The following is a 24,922-nucleotide window of genomic DNA, read 5'->3' on the forward strand; positions in this document are numbered from 1 at the left end:
CACCATGGGCTGCAGGGGAATCTCTGCTCTGGTGCCTGGAGCACCTCCTCCCCCTCCTTCTTCACTGACCTTGGTGTCTGCAGAGTTGTTCCTCTCACACATTCTCACTCCTCACTCCAGCTGCTGTTTGTGTCCCGGTGTTTTGGTTCCCCCCCCCCTTCTTAAATATGTTATCACAGAGGCACTACCACTGTCACTGATTGGCTCAGCCTTGGCCAGCAGCGGGTCCACCTGGGAGCTGGCTGGCATTGGCTCTCTCGGACACAGGGGAAGCTTCTAGCAGCTTCTCACAGAAGCCACCTTTTAGCCCCCTGCCACCAAAACCTTGCCATGCAAACCCAATACACAACAGTTGTGTGCAATGTTGCTCTTCAAACCCCTGAAATAAATAAATACCCATCTAAAGAAAAGTGGTTTAGGCTAATGATCAATAAAAATATCTCTTGAAGAATTTATGGACCTTCTGAATTCACACTGTACTTACAAGGGGAAGCAAGAAAACTGCAGCATTGGCGATTGCTTGCCAAGCAATGTGGGAAACAGCTGTGAAAGTTTAGCACAGTGAAAAGACACTACCCAAATAATGCTTTGGTCAAGTCAACTTGGCTCGAGTTGTCAGGTGACAATACTTTTCACTCTGAGACTTAGGTTAATGTCATAGCAATATCCATAAAGGTTAATAAAAATATACCCTTAAAAGGCTGTAAAAAAATTTAATAAAAAAATAAAATCAATGCGATCATAAATAAGGTAAATTATGCTTAAAAACATTGAAACTTTTCATCAACATCCCCCAGAGAAGATGAGCTCACACACTTCGGAAAACTGACCAAAACAATCCTAGATTTTCAGCAGTTGTCCAACAAGCTAGAACTGCTATTATCAAATACTTCACTGACTGAAAAAATTCACCTAAACACATCCCTCTAGAAACATTCAAATGCTATATAGCCCTGAACAAGAAACTGTTCCCATTCACTCTGATATAAAGAAATATTGCTCTTAGTTATAAAGTTCATGAAAATTTTATGCAATTACTCAAGAGTTATGCTGTCGTAACAGAGTAGAATTTGATGGCAAGCATGCAAATAGGTAAAGTGGAAGAAAACAGGAAACCCAAAGGAAGTGAAGCATCTATTCAATTTAACTTCCTTGCTCAAATGGGGAACAGGAGTACATTTAGGATGACTGTCCCTGTCACTAAACCAAAGCTCCTCATAAAAATTGCAGTCCTCCTTGGTCTGTTGGTTTATCTCTTAAACTTATTAAGGTTTAGCTGACAAGGCAACTGATAGATAGCCTCAGGTATTCATTCTGCTTCTGAATTATTTGACATGTTCCACTTCACCTCAATTATACAAATTTGGCCACAATTTCTTGAAAAACAGATTAGAAAATCATATTAAAGCCTTATACTACATCTAAAATATGTAATTTTCAGTGTCCGTCAAAAGATGTAGCCATGACTAAGTTCTACAGAACAAGGGAACCACTGAGAACAAAGAAACCCTCTTAATCACTACCCTGAGAAACTGTTCTCCTCTTTTTGCCCTTCCCCCTTTTTACTTTTCCTTTTTTTTTTTTGGTACACAGAGATGGAGGAGGAAAGAAGGCAAAATAAGAGCACGTAAACCTCCTTGAATCTTAGTGCACAAAATCACCCGGGCCTTTTGTTTACAGACAGAGAAAATCATTCACTTGCAACATCTGCTAGATCCAGTATTTTAAAAAATATTTTTTTAAAAGTTATTTTAAACTTAAGAAGAAAAAGAAATTAAATATAATAAAACATAGAGCAGAAATGAAAACCAGAGCAAGAAAATGCCTTTATAAAGCATCAGGAGATCAAGCTGAGTCACAGCCCACCCCCCCCTTTTTTTATCAGTACACATCAACACATTACCTATATTACTTATCATAAAAGACTAACTAAAACAAGAAGAGTTAAAGTTCTGCCAAGCAATAAAGCAACACCAACGTTATTCTCAGGGGGTATCTGGCTACAAGAGAAAAGGAAGAAGAAACACCAAACAAAAAAAAAAAAAAAGGGGCAGTGGGGGGAGACATACAGCCACAGCTTCCACTTTACAGTGATGAAGCTGAAGGTACAGTCTGGCACCCTGTCAATCCGGCCCCAGGGTCCGATTATCACAGCAGACTCCTCAGCAGCATTTGTGGGAAGAAGCATTTCTTCCTCATATTTTAATTACAAAAAGGCATAAAAGCCTTTTAGCTGGGAATGCTACTAAGGATAGAGAGAGATTTTCATCCTGCATTCAAAGAGTTTGAGATCTCTACAGAAGCGACCCTGATATTCTTCTTACCCTACAGGTCACCCCACGTGTCTGATGGACTATGGACAAGAAAGCAGCTCAGGAGGCTGTTGCCCCCCGTCAGTCAGCCAGTCTGTCTGGTAATGTGGCTACAGCTGTGGGGCTGCACAAGCATCCTCTCCCTCCGGTCCAGGTCAGAATTAGATCTACGTCTATTTTATTGCTGTGACACACCGGAATAGCTGTCAGGACAGTAACTGAAATAAACCCCTTTTTCTGCCAACAGAGCAGCTGCACTGAAAGTTGCTCGGTGTTTTGATTTTGAGGGACAATGACTTAAAAGACCATATCCTACTTTGTTTTTGATGTAACAATGACAAAAAAAAGCCCAAGTTCTTTTCTTGTGCTATTATATCAACATACAAATACTGCAAACAAATGTACAAAAATAAGGCTTACTTGATGGCTATCAATCATTTCAGTGTCACAGTATGCAAAAAAATATTACTTGCATGAATAAACAATCAGGATGTCTACAACAAATATGAAGTCCAACATTAAGACTTTCTGCCAAGTTTAAGCAAACTCACACAATTGAAACTAAATAACCTCCCATGTAAAGCATCTAAGAAAGGGAAATGAAATGTTACAGGAACTATGAAGACAGTCATGTCTTTCCCTACCACAAAATCCCTTTAAAAAACAAAACAAAAAAAAAACCCAAGAGGGATTGCAAAGCTACCAAGGGGGAAAAAAAAAAAAAAAACCAACCAAAACCAAACACCACAATACCTAGTAGAAGCTAGGAAACTGTATTAAGAACAGCAGATTAAAACTAAGACTTCAGCAACTTGACAAAAAATAAAATACTGGGTTATCTTTACAGAGAATACTGGTAAACACACAAATTGTTAAAAGACTGATTAGAAAATTTTGCATGAGGAAACAGTCTTACACAACAATCATAAGCCTTTTTATGCATATATTGTTGTTATAATAATCAGGGGTACCTGAAGGTTAACTTTTTTTTTTTTAAAAGTTTTAGGATATTCTCAGTCTAAACATTAGATTTCAAACTGTTAAAAGCACACTCAGTTATTAGCTACTTGGATAAAGCCATTAAGACTTCAGAAAAGTTATTCTACTTCATCCTTTCATAAGACAATAAGGATATTTTGCATTTATTAAAGGAAACATACAGCTCATTTTGCATTCCTAATCTTTACATTTATAAGCAAAAAATAATTGCTGATGAATGTTGTTCTTTGCAGCCTTCCTACACTGAAAGGCAACACTTTTCAAAAGCTGCTTTCAATAAACAGTTAAAATAAAGGTTAATGACTGCTTGTAAAAGAGTAGCTTAACTTATGATCAAACAATCAAGGGTTCATATTTTGTCCATCACTCTCATTCAGATTAAGGAACTGCATAAAGGAAAATATTTTGAAGTTTTCTTACTTCACCATGATCAAACAAGGTTATCTACACAGAGATTAGCATACCCAGTATGCTAATAAAATAATACATCTGATAAGTAGCCTTTAGAAATGATTGCGGCAAGCAGACCAAAGAAACAGTAACCAAATTGTCTTGGGGAAAAGGTTTCCTTTAATTAAAGCTACAGAAATACTCCCCCCCCCCCCGATATCAGACTATATTATCAGACTATACTATTGCCAAGATAAGGACACAGAAGAATAAATAAATAAATACAAATCAGTCATTGCATTCAGGCGGAATGTAATCTTAAAGAAGCAGGCAAGTTCTCCTCCTCCACTTCCTATTCTCACTGCCTCCATCGTGGCATATTCCAAGTTACTTTGCAGGCTGTGTACGATGAGGTTTTATTTGCATTGGCCAAGAACTGACCACAGTCCTGAGCACTACTGAAAAGACAAACACCATTTTCCAAATAAACTTGGACCTCTTAACCTCCCAGGGGTGGTGATTTCACTTTCCCCAAAATTGTGAAATATATGGGGTTTATTCCATGTCCCAAGATACTTAGTAAGATTAAATTACATTCAAGGCAATGCAAATTTTTTCTTCTTTAATGCAGGGAATTATTTTACTTTGTGGGTATGAAGATAAGTATACTCTCCAAAGAAAAACATGTATTTAAGTAATTTGAACATGTATCTTTCAGTTTTCAATTCCATTTTACTTCTTGACACAATGCATAAGTACACACAACATGAAAGCGGAAATGATAGGGGACAACCACTGAAATCAATGTTACTGATCGCCACATCCATTCATAGTATTACGGATACATAACTTGAAAAAGGTATGCAATTATTATTCTTTGCTACATCTCCACTGTAACATGAAAAACATATTTATCATTCCAAGGTAGGCTCCATACAAAATATTTGATACATTCTACCCTGTCCCTTATAGAATGCTTTGGAGCTTTTTAGAATTATACTCAACAGCCAAGTCCACAGATGTATTTTTCTTGGAAATACACTAAGTTGTTTGTTCCAAGATCAGTAGGCCTACATGAAAAAAAAAAAAAAAAAAGTTGGATGTACTTATTTTACAAAACAACCAAGGGCTCAAAATTTTGCCTTAAAGTTATAAGTGATGTTTGCTCTAGGCAGTCTTCACTGTCTGAAGACAGGGAGAGTGTGTCTGTGTATGTGTGCGCATGCACACGCACAGGAGTAATAAAACCTCATTGATTCTGCGTCATAATTACGTTGTGCTCCATGGGTATTCTACAAAGTATTGAACATCACGACAAGCTTAAAACCAAACTTCTTTAAAAACTAGCATTACAGCTGTGATGTAAAGAGAGCAGTTTTCTTCATGTTCAGCATTTTCCAATCTCAGACGAAAGCATGGGACTTGATTATTAAGATCTTTGCCCGATGGGAAGTCCTCTTCCTGCAGATTCATATAAAAAATAGAGTAGAAAAAGGCTTAAAATGCCTTATATTTTAATTATTTGTTCAGTTCTTTACTCACATCCCAAATCATTCAATAGAAGTCTAGTCTTGCAGTTTGGAATATAGCATTTCTTTAATGTCTGTGCCCTTCCCATCTCTCTCCTTACCTTGAAATGAAACTGAAAGGTAACAAATACAACACAAACGCTTCCTCAATGTATGATCACATCAAAAACAGCTGCCAAAAAGACAGTACTAAGAATTTAGCAAGACACAAAGCAGGGTAAGACATTCGCACAAACAAGAACATCCATGGTTTTAATGATTAATATTACTTATTGCAAAGATTTTAAACCAATCAGTAATTAGCACCTAGCAAATGGCTTCCCTGCAGAGAAGCTATTCCACATTTGCTTGCGGCGCTTACTCACTCCTTTCTTGCATGCAGCCAACAAACAGGAATATAACTACTAGCATAGGAAGTCTTAATTCTATTCCTTACACTACCTCTTGCTAAATGTGATCAAATAGTCACATGTGAAATTGTCACTATAAACTTTCAGAATTAACATATACAGTGAGTATGCAGCTTGATGTTTTTATGCGAGGACTGGTTTGAGCAGGTATATTACAACCCATCAACCAAATCACAGCCAGAAGCCCTCATTGCTATGTAAGCAGAATATTGTCAGGTGGACCTTTATAAGCTGGTTTAAGAACGACTGGTGATTTAAACATGATTTGGTACAACATTAGCACGTTTTGCAGAATACTACAATGAAAATCTGGTTAACTTCAGAACACTTGGAGACCACTGGAAAATGCTTTTATTACTGTCATACTATAAATATTTTTAAAGGCTATTAAATGAATGCAAGTGTGTCTTTCAATAGACAGAAAGCTGGAATTCACGTAGTTCTATGGGAGGAAACCTATATACATTTTCCTTTGTAAGTTCAAAAATTTTGCTGCCTTAAAAAAAATAAATAAATAAAAGGAAGAGATGAGAAAGGGAAGGCTAAATGGCAAGAGCTCTGAACAACACACACACTGCTCCAGGCATTGAACCAAACAAACCATCCACAAAAAGAGATGAGTCAGCCCTTTCACTGGCACTTTAGTGAACAAGTTTGGGGGATTGGCTTTTGGTTTTTTTTAAGAACTACCCACAATTACTACAGAAGTTACTCATTTTATGTCTCCAACAAAAAGATTTGACTGGGAACTCAGTTATGCTCAGCTGCATAAAAAGTGAAAGGTACATTAAGCAACACTGACCATGCTGCTGCAATAGAGAAATAGTCTTTCGGTTTACCAAAAATATTTTAAATTATTGTAACATGGAACTAAAGATGGACAAAAGGCATAAGAAGTTGATTAAGACATATCATCATCAGTTCCCTTTTTAAAGGCTGGAACAATTCACTTTCTCTGTTCTTTAAATTACTCTACATTTCCAGGGTATAAAGGTTATTATTACTATTGGTACCCACTGAGCAACACTTCTGATAGTTTAATAAATAACACCTAATATCTTAGAGTAACTTAGTGCTTCATTTCCATGTTTGTTTGGTTTGCCCTGGCTCTTCCTGGACTTTATTTCTTGTGTATTTCCTATTGAAAAGATGGTAATTATTTATTTAGTATATCTATCACATACAAGACTAACATCTCTTGCTTAATCTAAAATAGCCCAGTATAGCCTTCACTTTATTTCTCCAGACATAATTTTAAAAGGCATATTTCTTACTTCAAGGAAGAGTGTGTCTTTTTTAAACAAATGATTTACCTTTTTTTAACTGTATTCTCCTTCTGCCACACAGTTAGTAATTAAAACTCTTACTGAAACCATTGTTAGTTACCTCAGGAAGTGGGGCTTAAGTAGTGACTCTTCTTCTGCCAATCGCTCCTCCTAACACCAAGCTTTAGAGAGCTGGAGATTTCAGAGATACAAAGCTCCTAAAAATTTTGGGAGAATGGAGGGCTGAGCAGAAAAAGTTCAAAAGAAAAAGACCACCATCCCACTGGCAGAAACACTGCACTACAAGCTCGGTGGTTCCCAGCTCCTTACAGCCTGCTGGCTGACCTGTGCTCACATGGCTCCTCTGTGCTCTGCCTTTGCGGGCTATTTGCTGTTCAGGTTAATTTTCCCCACAGAATTGTTGGTTCCCAAGCAAGGGGGCAACAAAGAGCACATGTGCACGTCGAGGTTCAGCGCAGTTTGGGATACAGGACACATCCCTGAGGAACCAGACATTACCTGTTCTCCTGCATATGTTTTTCTCTCCATTTTATCTTAATAGGATTGCTTTACTTTGAATCAAAAGCAAAGTGCTTTCCCAGCGCTGCCAGAAATTCAGAAGTGCTTTTTTCCCCTTAGCCTTGGATGTACGTGCCATGCGCTGTTACAAGTTAGAGGGAGGGAGAGAGAAAATAGAAACATGTTCCCTGTACATGGTGCACAAGATGAACAGGTTGAGGGCCACCCCATCCAGGCACACAACCGTTTTTAACAGAATGAGTGCATTCTCATGGTATTGCACGTATCAACACACAAGCACCATAATGGAGTAAACAGAAGATGTTTCAATACTAAAGGTCCAACCATGTCAGCCAACACATCCATAAAAGCCAAGCTCTACAGTTAGAACAGCTGCTCCAGAATATTCCAGTAACTACCAATCTGCAATCTTCTGCAGATAGAAAGGTGGTTGAAATTCAAAAGAATACTGAATAATCATGACAAAACAATTATCCTTTATTATTATTTGTATTTTAACTTTAATTAGTAAGAAAAACTATGAACAATGGAGCTCCAAAGACTGAATTTTCTTCCCACTTTCTCCTCAAGTTCAAATTGCTTTTCAAACGTTTTTGCAAGTTGGTTCAGAGAGAAAGAAAACACGTTTTATTTTCAAATCCTTCCACAACTTTTAATATCAGAAAAGGTGATAAAATTCCAGTGTATACATTGTATTCACAATTTATAATGAGATTGGACCAGCCTGTGCCCAAAGTTTTACTGGCCGAAATGGAAAAGTTAGCAGCTTAGTTAAATTTAAAGATCTAAATATAGGAACAGTTTACTGGGCAGCAGTATGGGATGTGAATTCATAGTGTGGCACCTCTTCCTTATTAGCAGCTCCTGCATCTACACTTCCCCTGCAGCAAATCTCAAGTAACCTACTTTGTGTGAACTGCCTCATATTCCTTGCACGTGCCACACAGTAGGAGTTACTATGGAAAGTTAATCCATACAAAGCTAATACATACGTTACCCTGTCATAAGTTGCTTGTGTGTCCAGAACTTCACTGTATTGACTTACTTTCAACCTTAGTGTTGAAGACTCAGCTGACAGGCAAAGGAGCAGTTTTAACCCTCGTCATATAAACACTGAGCTGAAGAAGCTGGGGTTCCACACCAGCCAAAGCCAGTTCCACTGCTGGCAGGATCCCAACCCCCTTGCCCTGCCCCAGCCACAAAGTCCTCACTGCTCCCTTTGCCTCGGCTGCAGGACTCACGTGGCTGTGCAGCCGAGCTGAGCTATTTCAGCGTGTTCAACTAGTGACAGACTAACTCGTGTGCTCTTCTCCACTCCCACAAACAAATGAATGTGTCCCAGAAGCTAACACACAGCAATCCAGCACCAAAGTGAAAGGAGTGGGGCTGTGCAGCTAGGGGTGGGATAAAAGGGAAGTACTGGGCAGGACCGGGACAGCCAGCAGCCAGTTCTTCTTAGGCTGCTATGAGAACACAGGTCAATTACACCAAGTCCACCTAAGCCTCACAGGACTTCTTATATTTAGACAGGTCTATAGTAACTGTAAGAAATACTAATATAATAATTATTTTTAAAACATAAAGTAGTTTTTCATATATACCCATTACAGATTAAAATTATATACTTTTAAAAAAAGATTCCGTGTGCATTTTTATTCTTTTTTTCCACTTGTCTCAACCGTTTTTTATAACACACCACAATCCAACGATCAAATCTTTAGTTTCTCACCTCATGATACACTAATGCAGTCTTTCTTCTAAATCTGCCTTAGATCAGTGACCCCAAATGTGAATAAATATCTTGAAAAGAAAGAAAGGAAGAATTCCTATGGAAATAACTATACAAATAAAACAATACACAGACATCTTTGAATGAAGTTTTTTTGAAGGCCATGGCATTGTCCCCCAAAAAGCACAACAGATAAAAATAGTAAGGCATAACGCTTTTCCTGGTTTTGGAATGAAACTGCACCAAGGAAAAGACGCACAAAATACAGGAACTCAGGGATCTTAATCTGCTAAATCTGGTCTTCTCCTGAAGTGCTGTTTGAAGTAATTTTATGACTTGCATTAAATATAACAGTATGTTTGTGGGTTTTTTTTTTTTTTTTACTAAATCAAAGGTTTCAATTTGTCTCAACTGGGCCTGGTTCACTTTCATGTCTTGATATGGATGTTTCAGCTTTTTTTTTTTTTTTTTTTTACTGCTACCTTACGAAGGACTTTAGTACGTGCTATAGGCTGCCCAGACAACATAAAAATAAACATTAATTCACCTTATCAGACATTTAAGTAAATACCCAGTAACATTAACTGGACCAACGGAAAATGGTTATTGTGTAGGTTACGTAAGCCTGGTAAACAGAATTAGAGACCATGAAAGCAGTGTCAGAAGCTCTAGCAGAAAAAAAACTTCTTCCTTCTTAACAAACTAGAGCTCAAGGCAGGATGAATAAAAACTTTAAAACATTTCTACTATGTGTCTGTACTGAAATGTAATTCAGACATCAGGAACTGAAGTTGTTGGGTAATTTAGTTCTTAGTTCTGGTACAAACACTGACCTTCTCAAAGCAAGTAACCAGGCAGCATTTTGAAATTATACACTTGCAATGATAATCCTGGAAGAGTTCAGTACAAACCAGATTCTCGAGTACCAGTCTGCCCCAAAGGGGTAAGCTGACTGTTGATATTTGCAGTTTCAGCAACGCAACACCTGAACAGGTTTAACTTTGACAGCTTAAGTTGCCAATACAGTATGCTAAAGAAAATGCAATCGGGCCACAAAACTGGAAAAAAGCGAGGGGGTGTGTTTGTTTAAGGAAAACTAGAAAAAATACACATGCAGGATGCAAGACAATTATACATGATTTAGACGTTGCAAATACTGAAGAAAGAAATATTTATTCTAGGAAAAAAGAAACATACACTATTGGATAATGCCAAGCAATAAAGTTCCTACAGCAAACTAAAGAACAGAATGCAATAGCATTATATTGGGCCTTGCATTGTTGTGTAAAAACAGATCCTGCCATACACAGAAGCCATCTGCAGTACCTGAAGATTCACTGACTTCACCAAGACCTGGGGCAGACCCACTCACCCACACCCAAGGAAGTCAAAAATAAAATTTTGAATGAGAGAAAAAGCCAATGAAACAAACAGAATATGAAGATTCAGCACAAAATAAACTCCATGTGGCAAACTACAATTAACAGAAACAATGATAAGTTTTCTACAATGACTACCTTGTTTCAAATCTTGTTATTGCCAAACTTTAAAAAGAAAAAAAAAAGGAAGTTTGTGACATCTCTGGACTTTCAAGTGATTGACTCAAGCTATCCCCAAGACCAAGTTCAGCCTGGCATTTTTTTGTGTGAATATATTTTTCCATTGCTCATTCTTGGGTTGGGTTGTTTTTTTTTTTAAATATCTATTCTTTTTTGCAATACACCTACTGACTATATCCAGCTTCTCTTTTTCACTAATTCCAGTTCTGTGCCAGCAACATTATCTTTCTTACTGTTCTCCAACTAGGAAGAAAACTGAAGAGAACAAAGCCATGCAGTACCATCTACAGAACAGGAAGAAATTAAAAAAAAAAATAGCGTATTCATCAGAAGCCTCTCTGCCACTCCCCATAAAACAACTGGACACAATTCTCTAAATTATGAATCTGTTTTCAACAGATGAAAATGAGCCATACGCTTCCATTCTTCAACTGGCATTTCAGACCTTTATGAATTTGCGCCTCTTCGATATGCTACATAGATATATCTGTAGGACTGATATTGGGCCTGCAATTGTACCTCTCAAAAGAGCACTCAGGAACAAAAGGTTACATACAGAATTCCTTGCAATATAGTACAACTGCAAATGGTCTAAAAAGAGGTCACAAGGTGTATTTAGAAGCTGATGAATTACAATTTGATTAATGAAAACTATGTTACAGAATTTGTGATCCAAATGGTAATAGTTAAAACTAAACCCACTTATTTTAACAATCAGGCATGAATTATGACAGACTTAGAACTAATTAATTTCAGACTTAGAACTAATTAATTTCACTAAGGTTGCTAAAGATTCAAGTTAGTGCAGACTTCACCAAAATAAAGGCGCTATCCAACTATCTCCAATATGGCCCAATAAAATAAGTAGCTTGATGTTTAAAGGACTATTAGAGCATGATGACTGAGCAGCATTTAGAAGAAAAATAGTTTTTAAACAAGTCCTTTTATTATGTTTATCAGCAAGAACTGTAATAGAAAAACAAACACAAAATGACCACAGAGGGCAGTATCATCCTGTGGTGGCTTGACCCTGGCTGGATGCCAAGTGCCCACCAAAGCCACTCTATCACTCCCCTTCGCAACTGGACAGGGGAGAGAAAATATAACAAAAAGCTCGTGGGTCGAGATAAGAACAGGTAGAGATCACTCAGCAATTACCATCATCGGCAAAACAGACTCCAACTGGAGAAAATCAGTTTAATTTATTGCCAATCAAAACTGAGTAGGGAAATGAGAAATAAAACCAAATCTTACAACACCTTCCCCCCACCCATCCCTTCCTCCCGGGCTCAACTTCACTCACTATTTTCTCCACCTCCTCCCCCTGAGCGGCGCAAGGGGATGGGGAATGGGGGTTGTGGTCAGTTCATCACACATCGTCTCTGCCACTCCTTCCTCCTCAGGGGAGGACTCCTCACACTCTTCCCCTGCTCCAGCATGGGGTCCCTCCCACGGGAGACAGTCCTCCACAAACTTCTCCAACGTGGGTCCTCCCCACATGCTACAGTTCTCCACAAACTGCTCCAGTGGGGGTCCCTTCCACGGGGTGCAGTCCTTCACAAGCAGACTGCTCCAGCGTGGGCCCCCCACGGGGTCACAAGTCCTGCCAGCAAACCTGCTCCAGCGTGGGCTCCTCTCTCTCCATGTGTCCACAGGTCCTCACAGGAGCCTGCTCCTGCACGGGCTTCTCATGGGGTCACGGCCTCCTTCAGGCACATCCACCTGCTCCGGCGTGGGCTCCTCCCCGGGCTGCAGGTGGATATCTGCTCCACCATGGACCTCCACGGGCTGCAGGGGCACAGCCTGCCTCACCATGGTCTTCACCACGGGCTGCAGGGGAATCTCCGCTCTGCTGCCTGGAGCACCTCCTCCCGCTCCTTCTTCACTGACCTTGGTGTCTGCAGAGTTGTTCCTCTCACATATTTTCACTCCAGCTGCTGTTTGTGTCCCAGTGTTTTGGTTTTTTGCGGGTTTCCCCCCCCCTTCTGAAATGTTATCCCAGAGGCACCACCACTGTTGCTGATTGGCTCAGCCTTGGCCAGCGGCAGGTCCATGCGGATGGCATTGGCTCTCGGACACAGGGGAAGCTTCTAGCAGCTTCTCACAGAAGCTGCCTTTTAGCCCCCTGCTATCAAAACCTTGCCACGCAAACCCAATACACATCCATAAAATGAAAATATTGCAGTGATTCCATAATTCTTGTATCAACCAGTTGTGATCATTCTTCAAAAGTCTCTGCTAACGCAAAAGCTAAACAAAAAAAATTCTGGGTTCTCAGAGGTTCCTCAATGGCTTCCTGAATAATTTCTGCTTACAATGCAAAAAAGATTTATAATGGCCAGTTTCACAGTCAACTTAAAGCTAAAATTCAAGCTGTGTTTTTCACCTGTGAATCACCTCAAAAAGCAGTTGTTACAGGAAGGGTTTGACCCTCATATTACATGACTATCCCCTTTGGAAACCAAGTACAATAAAAAGAAAGGGAAAATGGATGAGCAGAAGTGTAATTTTCGTTAACCTCACAAAACTGGGCTGGCTTTTTTGTAGTAGCAAAAATATGTAGGAAATCAAGATTTTAATTATTAAATTAAGCTGGTATACAGCCAAACATGAGTAAGACATGAAGATCTGGAAAATATAAAAGGCCATTTTTATCAAATAGCTTTTTCCAGACATGGCTGAAGAAAGGCAGATCAAGTGGAAGGAATAATCCTTAACAGAAACTACACCCGACTCAAAAGTTCCAAGCAGAAAATAGATGGAGACTAGCAATGCCTTAGCAGAAAATACCATATATGCTTGCACCTTTCTTATCTCTCCCTTGGCACCAGGTTATAGCTATACTTGGAGAAAAGATACTGGGTTTGAGTCAGACCAAAGGTCCATCTATGTGGCCATTCTTACATTCTTTGGAAAATTCCAAAGGAAAGAAAGATTAAGTTAAGTAAAACTACAATATTATCCATTAATGTCTTCTGTTCAGTAAATTAAATTATAAAATTAAGCAGAATAATTCCTGACATCAAGGTTCCTGCAATGATATAGCTCCACAGGACTAAATAATCAGTTAAGTCATGCAGGGCAGTGGGGAGAAGGTGAGATTAATGAAAGCAAGAAAAAAATATGTTCATGAGAAAACATAAAAGATATCATTCCAACTTCCTGCATTTTTCTTCCTAGTCTTGAAATGTAATCCACAATGAGAAGACAAATAAGAGATAACTGAAAAGGCTTTGGTTTTGAACACAGAACAGAATGCATATTTAGATGGCCAAATATTTGTAATTCAATAGAAAGATCATCAACAAAATTATTTAAGCATGTCATTTTGAGGGAAAAGTTGTAAGTACATCTGATTTAATGCATTTAGTGTATTGCTACTTTCAGACCATAGTGGTTAGCTAATGGATTGATTATAAGTTCTTCATGCAGTACCACAGCTGAAGACTAACAAAAATACCCTGCACACAAAGAAACATCTTGGAAATGCCAGGGAGTGGCACCACTTCTGTTATTATTGCTCTGAAAAGCTCAATAACTGCAGTTCTTCCTGGAAAGAAACAAAATGAACAGAACCAGAATCTCATTTGGAATGAGGTACAAAATGAGATGAGATCTGGAAAGCCCATCACACAGACTTTAGAAGATTCAGCTATTGGTCAAGGAGGATACCCTCTGAGTTTCATGGAAAAGATCAAAATATATAACATTTTAGTTCACAAGAATGGAAACAAGTAAACAGAGGATCCTATTACAGAAATACCAATCATTGCAATAAATGCAGCAGAACAAACTGAAGATGCCAGACTGTAAGAGGGCTGCAGTTGTTGGACCTGAATCAGCTCACTAGGTCCGCCAGTGGGTGATGTTGGAGCTCTAAAAAGCACCTAGCTAAGGAAAAGTCTATTTTTCAATAACAATTTATAAGAGGACCAAAAGAGAAGGAGAAACAAAGTTGACAAATATGTCAGGCTTACATGGGAAAAAAACTATAGTGTTTTATTAAGTATTCTATTCAGGGGATGAAAACAGAGAAGATGCTTCATATCTGTTTTGAATGAATAAAAACAATTTCTCTAAATGTATAAAAACCAGCACTTTTCTACAATTCACAAAAATCACACATGTCAAAACTAGTAAGTAGGCAAGAAAAAACTATGAAAATATTTGAAAACTTACAGCCTTAGATTTTGTGAAAGATACCAATATTAGCCTGGCACAAAAATCCTGCTTTTCCTTGTACAAAGGCCACACCACTTAACAGAACCACTTTGCCTCCCTCTTTTCATATCTACTTTGCAGAAAAACATTTTTTTCATCCAGTGATATGTTCCAAACATTTAGCCTGTGGCTGTGGACACTTTACATATCAAGGACAGTCAGTAAGCAAAGCCTAACAGTAAGAACAAACCCAGTATCTTAATTATTTTGTTTTCTTGGATTTATACCTAACCCACCCCCTTTCTGACCACACTGGTCTACAGTGGCACAGGGGACTGCCAGATAGGACAGCTAAGCAGACCAAATATATCTTTGTTACTGGAAAAAGGAGTATTCCCTTCTTCCAGGCTTGACACTGCTGTCCCCATTCCGTGTACTTGCTCTGGCACTCATCTGACCACACAATAAGATAATTCAATTTGCTAACCCAAGGGAGGAGGGGAAAAAAAAAATGAAGCAAAACAAAAGAAAAGGAATAGTTTTCTACTGGGTTAGTTGAGTGAATCAACTTCTCATGCACGTAGAAAAGTACCAGAGTCACTGCGACAGAGCAGTACAGCCACCAAACACAGCGGAGAGTGAGTAACTGGGAATACTTTATGCAGAAGCATTAATATATGAGAACTGCTAGTCAGTCTCTTTAACATCCACCTACTCCCACAATTACTTCTTATCCACCACCTAAGAGCCTGCATGACACACTTCAACTTTCATGATGCAGCACCGAGTACCTTCCCAAACACAGGTGTCCCCCTCTGAAATCTAATTATGTCAGCAATCTACTAAAATACCTTTGTGGGTTTTATTTGAGACTTCTAGGACAAGCTGCTTTTGACATAATACATGATAAAAAAAACATATATTAATTTAAAATACATGGCTTTTTTGAAGGTCAAACAAAATTTTAATTAATAAGTTCATTCTAACTACAAACGCACCTGTAAAATAAAAACAGCCTCCCAGCTTTTTGGGGGTAGAGTGGGAGAAACTAAACTACAAGAGTGAACCAAATATTTGCAATTTATTTCAATATTTTTATGCACATATAACCGTACAACAGACAGATACACAAAATTGCTTACACTAGTAGTTTGTACTCTCTTCCCACCCTAATTTGCATGCATTATGTTACAGTTTAAGTCACATGGTCACACACTATTTTTCCCCAGGACATCTGCCCCATTCAATGCACTGGATGGACTCTGATCCAGGAAAGCATTAGCATTGTGAACCAAAGGAAGCTGCTCTCTGTAGACCAGTCCATTGGAAATGTGTAGATACACAACGATCAATAGGAGAACGGAAGAAAATGCAGGCATTCGTCAAGAGCATTATAAACCTAATAGAAAACGAAAGACCCCCACAGGCTCACTTAGCACAGTGAAGATGTGTGCCTTAGAAAAGACATTGGCTAGCTCCCGGCTAGCAAATTTGAAGCTCCACCCCCCCGTAACAAAGAACTTCCTTTTCTCAAATTTCGAACAGACTCCGGGTAACAGCCACATCAATTTTTACTACATTAGGTAGCATGATCTTCAAAGAGGGGGAAGTGCATGCCATTGTGTCCTTTTACAACCTCACAAGTGCTAGAAGCAGATACAAGAATTTCTGCAAGTAAGTTCTGCTCTCCGCATGGATTCAACGCCTGACTCCCCTGTTCAAAGTTTTCTAAAGGAAAACCAGAATTTCACAGATTTTCTTGGCTTTCTAGCTAAAGTAAAAACAAGCTGGTTTACCTCAGTTCCATTCTGCCTGCGAAGCTAAGAAATGCAGCGCTGACATGGAAATTGTCTTTTTCGGAGACTCAAGGAGATACTGTGATATCAATATACATTAAATACCTTTTTCCTGCATTTGCAAGAACGAGACATGGTACTTCAAAACCAATCTCTGCAGCTACCCATGCCTCAGGTTTCATTCCAGTCACTCAGTGAAGCTTCCCAGCTCCCACCTACAAGCAAACATAGGCTTTTGCAGTTCACTTTCATAACCCAGTTCTTTTCTGGCTTGTATGTTATCAACAGAATTGTTAAAAAATTCTGCCTGCCAAGTTTGTTACAGCTGATGAAGCACAATATAGCAAGAACCCATTCTTCTTCGCAAAAGTCAGTTAGAATAGACATGGGAAGCAGTCACTTGCCAAAAAAAAAAAAAAAAAAAGGCAGTACCATGATGAGGTAAGTTTGGTAATAACTTTTATGTCAGACTGTTTCTCTTTATAAAGGAAACATTTTTATTTGATCCATTACATGTAAGTTTTAGATTCTTGAGATTTTGACAAAATTCTGTGTATCCTCAGCTACACTATTCTCTCTATTCAGCCAGCCTTCCTGACCTCCCTCAGACAAAAAAAAAAAAAAAAAAAAAAGAGGCAAACAACAACAACAAAACATTTACATGAAAGTGACAAAGTGTTTAAAAAAAATAATAATCACACAGTGAGAGGAGATTCTTTGTGGTATTTATGTTTAACTTTTTTCCCCCTTGAAGAAAATTTGAAGTTGAGGAGCTTCCATACTAACAGAGTTCAGTTCCAGAAAGACAGGCTTCTCAGCATCTGGACATAAAGTAATTCCCAGAGGAAATTAATCATAGGAAATCACAGCATATTTAATCATCTCTTAGTTCAGTTTACAAAAACTGTCCCGTCCCACATACCATTTTGCACAGGCAAAGGCAGGGCCAAGAACACCGTCACCATGTCTTGAATGGCATTCCAAAGGAGAAATGACGATCATTGCCGCACTAGAACAGGCTTTATTCTTTCAAAGCGGTTAAATATTTCACGAGTACCTTTGCTTTCACTGAGAAGCAAATAATTTCTTCAAAGTGCAGATCAGTGGAGGCCGTCTGCAATCTCTTGTGGTAAGAACTCAATTCTTACGTACCTTCAACTCATCAGCATAGCATCTACATCTCTTTTTTTTTTTTTTTCCCCATACAGCCGTCAGAACAGACGGACTGTCACCCCAAAGAACGGCCCAAAGGCCGGCAACCCCTGCGCACACCACCCCCGCTCCCGCCACCGGCGGGCTCCCCCGGGCCGCCGCCCCGCACCTACTGCACCCAACGGGGCCGCGGCGCGCGCTTCGCCCAGCCGGGCTCGCGGGAGACGGCCACGAGCGAGCACGCCCGCCGGATCCGCTGGCGACCGGCTGCACCGGGAAGGCAGCCCGGGCGGGGGCGGAGAGCGCGCGCCGCCGCCGCCGCCCCCAGCCCCCGGCCTCCCGCCTGCAGCCGGCGGCGCGCGCAGGAGCGGAGGAGGCTCCGCCGCCCGCCTCGACGCCAGCTTCCCCTGCTGCTGCAGCGCGCTGTCGGCTCGAAAACCGCCATCGGGTTTTTGTTAGCTCAGGGAGTAACCCGTTCGTTTCCACGCCAGGAAGACAAAGTGGGCCCCGGCGCTTCTTCTCGCCACCGGCAACAACAACAACAACAACAACAAGAAGGTTATTTTTGTGTTTTCCCTGGGAAGAGCCTCAAGAAAGAGAACATCACGCCTTCGGGAGAGTATTTTTGCGTGCGAAAGACCCGCGTACTCGTTGGGTGAAAATACGCAGTAAGAGAAAAGGCAAAAGCAGCTGATTTTCGCCCCCATCCTTCTCAGAAGACCGTATTTCGAGGGGACGGGGTGGGGGGAAACGCCGCACCTCAAATGAACGGCATCACTGATTTTTAAATCTGGAGAAACACGCCACCTCCAGCCGCGGGGCAGTTTGTGAAATAGGGACAACGTGGGAGAAAAAAAAAAAAATTAAATCTCAGGAAACGTCCGCTCGAATCACGGAAATCCGCCTGCGGGAGGGGAAGGCAGGCTGCGAAGCCCCGGTGTCCGCGCCGCGGGCGGCCGGGTGGGTGGGTGTGCCGGCGGCGGCGACCCCGGCCGGGCGCCCATCGGGCGGCGGGGCGGACAGGGGCAGGGAGACGCGGGCAGCGGGAGCTGGCAGCGCCGTCCGCATCCACTCAGCGCCGATGCCCCTGGGGCAGCGGCAGCCCCCCGCCACCGGCCCCGCCGCGCTCAAGAAGGGGAAAGGAAGGCGGGGCCGCGGAGCAGCCTCCGGACACAGTGGGGACGGGGGAAGGGGAGCGGGCTGCGCCCGGACCGCGCTCCCGCCCCCGCCGCACGGCGCCGGGGCCCGGCGGGCGGGGGCCGCCTGACACAATAGGCACCAGGCGGATGTCGGGGCGGGCAAACGGCGCGACCCCGGCCCCGCTCCTCGTCACGGCTCCCGCCCGACCCGCGGCCGCGGCGGCAGCAGCATCCTCACTCACCCCTTCGAGGAGGCTCGCCGCGCCGGGGAGGGGCCCGTCCCTAGTGGTGGCGCCGCCGGTGCTCACTGAGCCGGCATCCCCGCGGGGCGGGGGCGGAGCGCTCCGGTCGGTGTCCCTCTGGCAACGGCTCCAACGTTATTCCCTGCACATAGCGGCTAACGGGCAGAGCGGGGCACGGCACCGCGCATGCGCCGCCCGAGCTCACACAATGGGGGGGGGCGGGGGAGGGCAGTGCGCAGGCGCCCGGGGCCGAGCGGCGGCGGAGCGCGGCTGCGCCTGCGCCGGCTCCAGACAATGGCTTTCTCCGCTCCCCGCGCTGGGCGCCTGCTGCGCAGGCGCCGGAGTACGCGGTGGCGGGAGGTGAACGCCGCTTCCCAGCCGTCCCCCTCGGCCATGACTGGACCTGCGCTATACCCAGCCGCTGCGGACCCGAGGACGTAGGCGGAAGGGCTGCACTGTGCGCAGGCGCGAATGCAGCCGCAATCCACAACAAAGGGGAGAGAAGGGCCCGCGGCCGCCCTCCTCCCGCGGCTGGCTGCGGGAGATGGGCGGCCGGCGGGGACTCCACCTCCCGAGGCGCACAGCGCGGCGCGCTGCATGCTGGGGCCTGTAGTTTTCGGGCCGCGCTCCCGCAAGCCGCGTAGCTGGCGGGCGTGGCGGATCCCGAGCGTTGCCGCACACGCTCGGCTGTGGCGGGGGGGGAGGCCGGTGGCGGGTAGCAACGGCCGACGCTGAGGAGCCGCCGCACGCATTGTGGGAGTCGTGGTTCTTCCGGGAGCCCGCGGCGGTTGCGGAGCCCGGGAAGGCAGAGCGCGTCGGACTACTGCTACCCACCAGCGCTGCGGGTGCGGGGCAGCGCCGGCCGCTCTCCCGGGAGCCGGCGGCGTCCTCATGCGGGCGCCCCGCGGGGAGCCCGCCCTGGAGGAGTCCCTGGAGCGGTACCAGAGGCGCCTCCGAGGTGAGCGGGCAGCGCGGCGCGGGGTGAGGGCGGGCTGCCGTTCCCGCCGGTCGCTCTCGCCTCAGCCGGTGCCCTGGCGCTGTGGGAGGGTTCCGCGTTCCCCGTTGCCCCCCACCCCGCTGAGCGCCTGCGGGCCGGCTGCCCCGCGGGGAGCGTTGCGGGCCGGTGTGCGCTGCTGTGGCGGTGCGGAGGCGGGGGCCGTCCCCTCCCGGCCCGGCCCGGCCCGTCCCGCTGCTCTCCGCGGCGGCCGGGCTGAGGCAGCGCGGCCCGGCCGCTCCCGGTGCGGTTGGCGGCAAGAGTGAAGGTGCTTCTGGTCCTCCCTAAACCCTATCGCTGGTGCGGTTAATAGCCACACACCTGGCTGTGAGCATAACCTGGCTTTGATGGGGCCGCTGCCTCTCTTGGGGGGGTTGTTTTTTTGGTTTTGTTTTTGGTTTTTTTGTTCGTGTAAGAGTTGTAGCTGTCATCAAATTCAAACGTCAAATTCTAGACAGGTGGTAAAGAAGACGGTTCAAATTGATTCTTATGAGAGTGATTACTTCCACATGACAAACTGTTTTCATACCTGCCTTCTTATCCAAGAAGCATCGTATATAGCCTGACAGAGAGCACCTTAATCTCTCAGCTACGACATCCAGGCTTGAGCAGCCTTCAGACTGTCTCTGACTAATCAAAGTAAGTGTCCGAATTCTGAAGAAAGCCAGTAGATAATTTGTGGGTACGTCACCCCACTTGGTGCAAAAAGTTGTGTTCCGGACATGGTGTCCACATGTCATATGTTGTGACACTAGTGAATTAAATACGTAGTTGCAATATAGGAAGCATCATTGCAAAAAGATAAAACAATGGAAATATTTTTAAATAGCTACTTGATTCTTAGCAAGTATTTTATACTTTCTTCTCAAAATAGCATCAGCTCTTTGCACTGAGGATGGATTTTATTTGATCCAAAAGACAGAACTTTGAAGAATCATCTCTACTTCTCCTGTAGATCAAGTGGGTGTGCACATGCTGCTTGGTACCTGCAGGTAGAACAGGTGAAATGACATATATCAGAGCATCTCCTGATATGCATAGAGTTCCTTTTGTCATATATTGTCAACAATAAAAACCTATGAATTGCCATACATTAACACTGGTAATCTTAGTACTGTATCATGTTTCCTTTTTCTGTGGATGCGTATGGACAACCACTAGATAACTCTCCTGAACTGGATTTGGACTTCCATGGAGGCAAAGGGTTTCTGCCATGATTTTTATAGACAAAGCAGGAGTGATATGTTAAGATTTTGAAACTATAGTTGAACACATATGATTTTGCTGCTTAATAAATCTTCTAATGGCAGTATGTTTCTGCTTTGACAGTATTGTCACAAACATAGCTTTGTTTAGAAAGGCCGCACTTTAGAGGTTTTTGTTCATTTCTGCTGCACTAGTACACACACAAGTACAAGCTCAGCCGGTATGTTGAAAAGTCGGTGTATTTCACAAGACATTTATTTTTAGAGTGCTTGTGATTACCTTTTACCTAGAATACTTTTTCAGGCTTGTTTGGGGGCTATGCTGTTACTGAAACATTTTATAAATTCATGTTCTCCTTCTATGATAGCTCAGTGGTTGACCTGCCTTTTCATTTTAGGCAATGAAGGCCAGTCAGTGCTGGCATTTTGGGTTACTGGCAAGTCCAAAAGGTGGCATGCGGGCAGCGGAGAAGGCACATTTCTTCTGTTCATCCTGATCTGAACATGAGCCAGCAGTGTGCCCAGGTGGCCAAGAAGGCCAACAGCATCCTGGCTTGTATCAGGAATAGTGTGGCCAGCAGGAGCAGGGAGGGGATTGTCCCCCTGTACTCGGCGCTGGTGAGGCCGCACCTGGAATACTGTGTCCAGTTTTGGGCCCCTCAATACAAGAAAGACATTGAGGTGCTGGAGCGTGTTCAGAGAAGGGCAACGAAGCTGGTGAAGGGTCTGGAGCACAGGCCTTATGAGGAGCGGCTGAGGGAACTGGGGTTGTTTAGCCTGGAGAAGAGGAGGCTGAGGGGAGACCTTATCGCTCTCTACAACTACCTGAAAGGAGGTTGTAGTGAGGTGGGTGTTGGTCTCTTCTCCCAGGTAGTTAGCGATAGGACGAGAGGAAATGGGCTCAAGCTGCGTCAGGGGAGGTTTAGATTGGATATTAGGAGAAATTTCTTCACGGAAAGAGTAGTCAAGCATTGGAACAGGCTGCCCAGAGAGGTGGTGGAGTCACCATCCCTGGAAGCGTTCAAAAAACGGGTAGATGTGGCACTCTGGGACATGGTTTAGTCTAGTCTATCCTTGATTGTTTTAGTGTGGACTTGGTAGTGTAGGTTAATGGTTGGACTGGATGATCTTAAAGGTCTTTTCCAACCTAAACAATTCTATGATCTAAGGAGATGTGTTGGTGTATTTAATTTCTGGAGCATGCAGGTAGCATGCTCTGTTCAACATCTATCCTGCTGGGGCATCCAACCACTGTTGGATGCAGTGGATATGCTGAGCTGCCTGGACTCCCTGCAGAATGCAATTTTTTCGGCTTCTTAGGCAGTAACAGCAGGTGAAACCAAAGACTTTTGGTCACCAAGCCTACTGTGTATTCCCATAATTTCAGGGTGCTTAATACTTCTTTATGTAAATGTTCTTTTATGTGTGTAGTTTGGTAAGCTTGGTAAGGACTTTAAAGTTCATTCCTTGATTCAGAGCAGGCTTGTCATGAAAATATGCTTTTGTGGCATTTTGCAGCAGAGCTCAGATCTTTCTGATTTTTGTCTTAGGCTATCTGTGCATTTAAAATGTTCCAATGGAATTTCTCTTTCAACTAGAAAATCTGTTGGAGTGCTTGGGGACTGTCGTATATACGATATCTTCATGGTCTTGACAAGCTTTTAGGCTTTTGATATGTGGAGTTTTGAAGCATGCCTTTGTACCGAGTTATCTGGATGTTGTAAGTGACCTCTTTAACTCTCATATCTTCAAAGGGCCTTTCTTAAGAATTTTGCTTCTTGGGCTGTTTAACTGTGTATAAGACTAATATTAGAGCTCACGTCAAATGATTGGATGCATGTTTTCTGTTCATACAACTTACTTTCATTTTATCTATTTCTGACTGGATTCCCTTACACTGGATCCATTACGGTTTTTAGATCATTTCAGAACATGACCTTCTGGTGGCTGTTTCCCTTTCCATGCTGGGACATGTATCCTTTTTCCATACAATTGCAAGATAGATTTGATTTTATACATCCGGGCTGCCTCTCAGTGAGTAGATATCAGTAGGGTATTATCACAAACATAACCCCAATGTAGGGTGATAGAAAATAAGTTCCATTATGTTTCTTAATGAACCTCTTTATTTCTCAGAGATGTACAATTTTTAACTCCTTTGACCTGTACAGCATTTCTCACATCATTACCTCTACCATTAGGAATTTACTGTAGGACAAATAGATCTTTGTTACTCCATAAGCTGTCAAACCTAATTCTTTACCTATTTTTCTTGTATAGTTATACAACTTGAGATTTTTCTCCAAATTCAGATCATTCCTGTCATCTGGATTCTGGAATTTCAGGTGGCATGCCTTGAGCATTATTTGATGTTTTCAAAATACAGTGTTCTTAACAGTCTGTAATGCTTGACATTATCTGGACCCAGGCTGATGCGTAGCAGCAGGTTATCACCACCCATGATGGAGATCAGCAGAATGATTTTACAGCCTTATTCAGTTTGATGGAAGGGTGTATAAGTTCTCAAAGAGTAATTGATTACTTCAGTGCAGCATCCTTTGTTGTAAAGGGAAATCCCTCAGAAGACTGGCATGCAGGGAGCCCAGGTGTTCAGTAAACGGAGTCTAGTGGCCAGAGGACAGAAAGCCAGACCAAAAAACCTGACTAAACCATAACTGGTCATAGAGCCCAACAGAGAGGTTCTGATGAAATAACAAAGGTCCTATAACAGGGATTTTCCTGAATAGTCTAGACCCTGTATATTGAAAGTATTTAATGTTGTGTGTAATTCAGAGTTAAGAGCGTGGTATTTGTACAGTTGCGGTTACTAGGTTACTGTGTAAATTTTCACACAATTGAGACCATTTCAAATGAACCTCAAAGTCTTTCGGAGATAATGTTTCTAATAAAAAGTTATTCTCAAGGGAGTAGAGGTATTTTGTAAAGGAGAATAAGTGCTGTGCTATTGTATTCACGTTAATAACTACAAATTGGCAGGCATAGTATGAATGTCCAGTGGGCCTTCTACTACACCAGGGCCAAGAGCAGAGCATGATGGCTTCCTGCTACTCTCCTGTTTTCTCCCAACAGCAGTAAATATATGGAGAAGACTATTTAGAGCCCACTTCTTTGTTTCTAGCATTCACCTGGTTTCTTGAACAGAGAACTGCTAACTTATTTTTTTATGTTGAGTTTTCTGCCTGTTTAGTAAATAGCATTGGCTCACTTTTGGGCCAGAGTCAGTGTAAGATGAAGAGCAAAGGAGGGGGAGACAATCCTTTTTAGGTGCAGTGCCTGATATAGGCATCTTGTAAATCTACCCTAAGAAAATGTGGAAATTATGTTCTTTATACCATTGCGTTATTGAGTGCAGTGTCCTGTGTAGTTTCAGAGAATGAAGATGCAAGCTATAAGAGGAACACATGAAAATGTAAGACTTCTACAAACAAAGTGTCATTTTGTGGCTGCTTTATGTGACTCCAAAAATAAAGTAGGAGAGA

General features: G+C 42.6%; 1 protein-coding gene across 1 annotated transcript in view; it reads left to right on the top strand.

Moving 5' to 3' along the window:
- The first annotated feature begins 20,114 nt into the window (after window positions 1–20,114).
- The window catches only part of SDCCAG8 (SHH signaling and ciliogenesis regulator SDCCAG8), a 113,206-nt gene continuing 108,398 nt past the window's right edge, over window positions 20,115–24,922 (top strand). The window contains exon 1 of the mRNA XM_075707547.1: window positions 20,115–20,181. Within this exon, the coding sequence (XP_075563662.1) occupies window positions 20,115–20,181 (67 nt within the window). The remainder of the gene's footprint in view (window positions 20,182–24,922) is intronic.

The sequence above is a fragment of the Pelecanus crispus genome, chromosome 3 (genome assembly GCF_030463565.1).
Source record: "Pelecanus crispus isolate bPelCri1 chromosome 3, bPelCri1.pri, whole genome shotgun sequence".
Classification (NCBI taxonomy): domain Eukaryota; kingdom Metazoa; phylum Chordata; class Aves; order Pelecaniformes; family Pelecanidae; genus Pelecanus; species Pelecanus crispus.